A 7,316-nucleotide genomic window follows, 5' to 3' on the forward strand; every position below is an offset into this window, starting at 1 on the left:
TCTTTTGATGGTAGTCCATATAGCAATTTTCCTTTTCATATAAAGAATATACCTGTGATTTTTTTTAAGCCATTAATTGCCAAGAGATACAGCAATGTGCTCAGCGTTACAACCCACAAACATGTTTTCTTGTGCCTAGCATGTACAATATACAAGCTGCAGCATAGCTTTACAAGAGTGTAATACTGAACTGACTCATTGATTTCTATCAGATGATAAAGAATGTGAAACTGGCAAGTATAATCTTTGTTTTTTCAGCATCAGAAACAAATAATGAGGTTACAATGGATGATGTGCTTGAGAATCATGTTACAGACCCACTTTCATCTGACGTTTTCCCGAATACTGTGGATTCAGAGTTTTCAATGTCCTCTTCTCCATTCAATTCATTGGATCGACCGGCAGCTCATACAGAGGACGTAGGCCATGAACATTTAGGGAATAACTTGAATGTTGATGGGTTTTTGGAGAATCACGAGGAATCGGGTAGTAAAGAACAAAGTACCGAGGAGAACTTGCCAATGTCTTCGCCAAGCAAAGGGAAAAAACCCGTCCATTGCAGAAGTTCCAGAGAGATTAATATAGAGCTAAGAGCACAAATTATGAAAGAGATCCGAAAACCAGGAAGGAGTAAGTATACCAAATCTCTCTTTCAGGTGATTGGCATGAGAGCTAGACAAAGAATTCATATTAGATCACTATTTTAGAAAAAATACTGAACCATGAGACTGAAGCAAAATAAATTTAAAGCTGAAAAGATTTGTTTTAAAACCTCTGCTAAAAACTTACTGGATGAGTGATTAAAACATTGCTATACCTACCAATGTTCATGAAAGTCATGTTTTTTGTATTATCAGTATTAGAATTGCCTTGTTAGATGTTTCAGTAATATCCTAAACTGCAGTGTCCTGTGTTTTTTAATGTTAGTGTTCATTAAGCAGTATGTCATTGGTACAAGCCTGGTTGATAGGAGATATATCATAAAAGCTTACAAAAGCTGAATGAAATCTGTTGGCATTTCACTCCGATCTATTACAACAGAGATCTGTATAGGCATTTCTTACGTAATTGTGATTTTGCTCTTCTTTTTATCTTTAAAGAGTATGAAAGAATCTTCTTTTTACTGAAGCATGTACAAGGAAGCTTACAAACCCGACTGATATTTTTACAAAATGTTATTAAAGAAGCTTCAAGGTAGGTAACTGAATTGTGTTAATCTTATAAAACTGCACCACGTGCTGCCATACATAACTGCTTGACAACCATGCAGTTCTTTGTTTGAAACTTGCCATGCAATGCTTTGCACTGCAAGTAAATAATTCCCTAGATAAAAACAGAAACACATAAACTTCCTGATGTCTGTTGTTTGCACAAGCTTACCTTTTTGGCTCAGATTTTGTCTTAAAAATGTTAGCAGCTGTAACTGCCAAATCACCATAAATATAGATGGACAATGGTATAGAAAGAGAAGGGAACTTCAGAAAATCATTCAAGTTCCAAAGTTCAAGTATGAGCATCCTGCCAATTTGAAAAACTGACAGAACTGCATATTACTGTGAATTAGGCTTCTAGAAGCAGTTGAAATTCATTGTTCGATATAAACTCAAAATCTTGTCCTAAAAATAGTTTTGAGATCCAGGTATGCTCCATAAAGACATGTCTCTGCTCTTCAGAGTTATTTCCTTCAGAGATATTGTAGTCCTGTCTGAGGCTGTGGAAATGGGAGGTAGTTTGTCACTGGAGTAGAGAGACTTGCTGAGGATTTAAACCCCATGTTGTTAATCCAGGCAGAAACTGTTCCTTACAGCATTCTTAGACTGACCATACTTGCTTAGCCTTCTACATGTTTACTAAGAGGAAAGAAAGCAGAAACATGTAATTATGATTGGAACCAATAGTGTTTGAAGTGAACTAGTAATTCCAGCATCTTGCTGGATCATAAACATAACTGTAACTTTGAGGCTTATTTCAGAAGCCTCAAAGAATAGTTGATATTTTTGCTCTAATCTGTTTTTGTAGTAGTCAGCTTTTTTTCCCCTGTGGCATTATTAAACAAATTTTATGATTAAATACAAGTTGAAGTAATTTTTGGATTAAACCATGCTGAGAGTTTAAGGTACATGAAATGTTGGACATTCATACAGCTCCTCTAGCCTTCTACTGCCAGCACAGCGGGGCATCTAGATTTATATAGATCATGCTCTTCCTATAACAACAATTACTTTATCATGCCTTTGCTTTTGATCTGTGTATTGTTATATCACCTGTCAGAGTTGTTCTGTAGCCTGTAGATTATACTCGCTTCCTCGCTGTCTCAGCACACCAAAACGATACTGTTGCTCCTGGAGTCTGTGGCAGCCGTTAGCGGGGCTGGAATACTTGTGCCTCTAAAATTAGGCTCTTTAGATCATTTGTAATTCTCTTTTGTTGCACAGCCTCTCTATTCCAGTTATCTTGAGTTGACTCTTTCCCTACGAAATTTGGCAGTGGTTGAGTGTTGCCAAATCCTGTGTCTCACCGTAGCCAACAGTTTTCTTTATCTACTGATGCAAAAAGTTGGAAATTCTGTTCTTCTTGACTGTTGTTAAACTTTAATTTTTATTGGTTTGAGTGTAGGAGCAACTTAATCTCTCTCCTTCCTCTTCTCTCCTAGGTTAGATTTTTATAGTGTGGTCATGTTATCCACCTGAATAACACTGCCTACAATCACTACGCAGTTCTCTGCTTCTTTCCTTATCCAGGCAAGCTATCACATTTAACCAAGGTTCCCTGCAGGAAACATTTCTAGGCTCTCCAGAGTTGTCAAGATAGTCTTGTTTTGTTAACTGGTAGCTGACCTTTGCAATGCCATGGAGTGCAATTCAAATTTGGGATGCCTACTCTCTTTCCCTGCTCCAAGGAGCTCTGAATCTGATAACAGACTTAAGAAAGCTCTTGAGCATTTCAGCAAGAAAGTCTGTGTTTAAAAAAAAGTCCCCATTCAATTCTGGAGGTTAATCCACTAGAGAGTTATGAGGGGAGAGAAAGATTTCTAAAGCAATCCACAGTTTTCAGCTTCATTTGGAAACTGACTGCCCTGCAGTTCCTCTTCTGATAGCAGAAAAGCTATCACTTCTGAGAGGCAGAAATCAAGATGGAGTAGACAATGGATTTGTTTTCTTCCAGTCAATTGTAAAAATATTAAGGATGAGGAGGTACCACATCCCAATTTCAAATTCTTGGCTATTTCTACTCTGACAAAAGTCTTTTCTTATGCTTGGTGATACACATTTGGCTCGGCCTGGGTGGGTAGTATAGTGCTAACAAGGAGTCCTTATTGAACACAAGAGATGTGACTTCCCAATAGATGGCTATGACTTTGGATGCACAAAATGAAGAATTATTTAGGAACGGGCTAAAAGAAGTTAGCCTATTTAGTGGAGAGGTCTTCAGTATTTCTGGAGTTGGCATAACGATCCATTTACGGTCCTAGCACTAAGAATAAGTGGTTGTTTTATTCTCTGCTAAATAGTCTAGAGCAAAAGCTGACAAAACATGGATCAAAATTCTCCAAATCAACCAACTTCTCAGTATGAGAAATTCAATTCCCGTTTATTTATTCTCCAAACTAAGAGCTTTAAGCTACTAATACACATAGCAAAGCCCAAAGTGTGTACCTAGACAAAATGCTGAGCAATACCCACTAGTGATAAGTGCTGGCAAGAATTAATACAACCAATTTCAAAGTAATAATGAAGCTTTATGCTCAATAGCTGGAACTACTTAAAGGAAGTTTTATTATTAAGGGTACTAATTTTCCTAGCAGAGTGAACAGTTGAATTAGAGTCAATGCTAAATTCTGTTAATTACAATATTAGTTAATGTAGTAAATTGTTTCTATTGCCTTGAAAAAAAAGTTGCGTGCTGTAGGGTTCAGCATTTGGAAAAGAACTTTCAGTGAGATGTACTGAGGGGCTGGACATAAACCTAAATTCTTGTGGCAACAGTAATGTGAGAAGAGTTAGCAATGTGGTTTTTCCTCACTTTCCACCATGTTTTAAGTTTCTAGGAAATGTCTGCTGTTAACTTGTACAGCTGCTTCAGAGGCGCTTGAAGGTATTCTGCAAAGTAACATTGCCCAGTCACTTGCACAGAATACGAGCATGTTAAATTTTCACTAGGATATATTAAAGTACTTTGCTATTAGCTTAAATAATTTGACTTTTACTAGAGGGAATGAGAAGGAATAAAAATCTATTTCCCAGGTTAATACTTTTCTACAAGCAGGGAGCAGTTGTGAAAGCAATGAGGAAGAATGGAGGGGAAGCAGTACTTGATGTGTGGGATTTCTTTGGGGTTACTGAGGAAAACTGTGATGAGAAGGATGAGTAAGGGCCCAGAGCATGGGTATTCAACGAGATAGTAAGTGGTTGGAAATGGGAGCTTGTTTACCCATAGGCAAGCTGGGATTGTGGGGAAGTCTGTGGTCTGGAATTGGGGCAGATGCCATGTTTCTGTGAGCCAAGAACATGGACTGGGAGGCCCGGCTGGGACTAAAGACTTTTGCTGGGGTTTAATAAGGCCACAGGACTGAACGCTGTGTATAGTTGAGAATAGTACTGAGTTTAGAAAGTGGGTGATCTTTTCATTGCTGCTTATCTCTGAGTATGTGTACAGCTGCCGAAGCATTGGTCAGAAGTGGCTTCTCAGATGCAGAAATGTCGCAAGGGGGAGGGCTAGCTGGAAACAGCAAGGAGCTGTGTGTGCTGAGGCAGGGCTGTAAGCAAAGGTGACAAAATGGTCTGCTGTTCAAATGTATGTAATCAGTATGGAATAGGACTGCAGAGACTCCAGGTATGGGTTACGTCTGTATTTTCTTTAATTTCTTTCTCAAATTTTTAATTTGTATTTTCATGTCAGGAAATCTGCTCTGCAATGTGTAATGCTATTCCTTCACCAGTACCAGCTTCACTTAACTTTTCTGAATGCACCATGAAGGCATGCAAATAATCCCTAAAAGCTGTGGCCAGCTTTAGGATTATAGTTCTTTGGGCATACATTTTATTTCTGCACTTCAGAAATTTACTTCTGGAAACAGCAAATGCTTAACTCTTTTTTCCTGGCGTTCTGAGGGCTGAGTGATGTTCAGCAATGTGCTAGAATTGACTGTAGTAAGCATGGTTTTTTGTATTCTCTCATTAAATGGAAAAGCAAGTTAGTAATTTACCAGAACTTTAGGCGCCAGTGTATATACCTATGAGGTATCTATAACCTCATCATGGACTGGACCTAAAATAATAATAGAAGATTCCAGGGTTCAGTAAAAGTTTTGTGAACAATATTTCATGTATTACTGTGTGCATCCATTATTATGCTTTCTTTTATATACAGGTTTAAGAAACGAATGCTGATAGAACAGCTTGAGAGTTTTCTGGAAGAAATCCATCGCAGATCCAATCAGGTCAACCATATCAACAGCAGCTAAGAAACACTGCACACAAGAGAAAGCCACAGCAGGGCACTGCTGTCCTTACTTGCATTCATTTTTGACATGCACTCTTATCTCAAGTTCCTATACCTGAAAGAATGAGAAGCTGCTCTATAAAATGATGAGAAAAGTATCCATCATCTTTTTTTTTCACTTCTGTTATTTTTGTAATGTGAAAAATATCACAAAAACATTTTTATTTAACTAAATGGAGAACTTCTTGCTTGTCATGGACTTAAGTGTCACTTTCCCTCAGGTTCTATTTTTCTTATCCAACCTTCAAAACTATCACCTCTTAAGGTTGAACTTTGCCAAAAAGTTGCTTTGTAATTTTCAAAAGAAAAAAGCACATACATTAAACAAGGTAATGTTTTGTATATACAGTTATTTTGGATATATTATTGTAAGTTGTATAAATGTATTTTGAAAAATATTTAAGAAAAGCACTTTTGTTATTCCATCAATAAAAACTCTATTTTAATCTTTGTGTAGGATTGAGTACAGTTTTTATTGGAATGGTTCATTTTGCCTTCCCTTTCCAGAGCTTCCATGTTCTAGTATTAGCGTTAAAGAACGAAGAGCAGTTTTGTATCACCGGATACTCTGTTCTTAATCAGAGAACAGGTGAAAGGAAGCTCGTGCTCAATTGCAGCTACGGCAGGATGATACCCTGTTGGCCTTGTGTACCTTGCGCTTCACGATTTGGTGACTAGCACAACAAACTGATGTACTGTATGCACATCCACAGCAATGACAAAACCCACGGTTTTATGAGGATACAGTGTAGTAAAGCAGGGGTCAGTAGCCTTTCAGCAGTGCTGCAGAGTTTTTCTGTGTCAGAAGGTTTTACGTGTTTACAAATGTGGGAACAACCAGAAGGTGCTGCTGCTTGGACACATAATATCACTGAATGCTTTATTAGCCATGGCTTTCATCTGTGCTAGATGCTCCTAACTTGTGGAAAACTTTGATTCAAGTGGGAACAGCTCCCCTCTGGTGCTTTTCCTAGGTGTCAGTGGTTTGCAGTCTTCACCCAAAATCTTTATAGGCCTCGTTTTCTGATGCTTGTGCCATGAGTTGCTGAATCTTGTACTTAAACACTCACTGTATCCCAACTTTTGTCAGGATGCTGAAAAAAGCATTTTTCTAGATGCTTTTAGCCTCATTCAGTGTTCTTCAGGAATGTCCGTTCTATGCTGTGTTCATTTAAAAAAAAAGTAAAATAAAAGGTAGTAAAGGTAGTAGTACTACTACCTTTTTTGGCAATAATATTTGTTTGGTCACTGATTGGATATTTCTGCTTCCTACCTGTTCTGTCAGTTCTGAAACAGCCTCTCAACTTGAGTTCCTTTTCACAGCATTTTGCTGCTTGCTTGTTACTTTACTGTCTCAGCTGGATTATATCTAAGTCCAGGAGCAGATTCAACTTCAATTTTGTTCTTAAGTTTCTGACTTCAGGACAGGGAAATAAAGTTGTGCTTGAAAAATAACATACTACAAAGTTTTCTTATGGGATGCTTTCTTTCAGATGACCTACATACTCAGCAACAGTCAAGCTGACTTTAGCCATGATGAAGTTAAGCAGAACCTGTTGGCCCATATACTTAAATATTTGGATGGCAAAATCTGTTCAGTTTTTCCTCAGATGGTTATATGCTTACTATCTTTGCTGTAGTTGTGGTGCTGATGATTCCTAGACAGCTGTAAGTTTCCAGTAGTGTGTACAAAGTTAGTAAGTTAGAGGAGGACTTGCTGACTCTTACTCTTGCAAAAGTGATATTCCTTAAAACAGTGTTTTAATAAGTACATATAATGTAGCCTTTAGTTTCATTGAGGGAAAGCTCGTAGG

At 37.8% G+C, this 7,316-nt stretch overlaps 1 protein-coding gene across 3 annotated transcripts in view; it reads left to right on the top strand.

Moving 5' to 3' along the window:
- The window catches only part of INTS6 (integrator complex subunit 6), a 46,319-nt gene extending 40,399 nt beyond the window's left edge, over positions 1-5,920 (top strand). For all 3 annotated transcript variants that reach the window (XM_082304987.1, XM_082304988.1, XM_082304986.1), the window contains 3 exons: positions 259-630; positions 1,101-1,194; positions 5,371-5,920. In XM_082304987.1, coding sequence (XP_082161113.1) covers positions 259-630; positions 1,101-1,194; positions 5,371-5,464 — 560 coding nt within the window. In that variant the 3' untranslated portion in view covers positions 5,465-5,920. The remainder of the gene's footprint in view (positions 1-258; positions 631-1,100; positions 1,195-5,370) is intronic.
- The last annotated feature ends 1,396 nt before the right edge of the window (positions 5,921-7,316 follow it).

This window comes from Platalea leucorodia, assembly GCF_965183815.1.
Source record: "Platalea leucorodia genome assembly, chromosome: 2".
NCBI classification, from domain to species: domain Eukaryota; kingdom Metazoa; phylum Chordata; class Aves; order Pelecaniformes; family Threskiornithidae; genus Platalea; species Platalea leucorodia.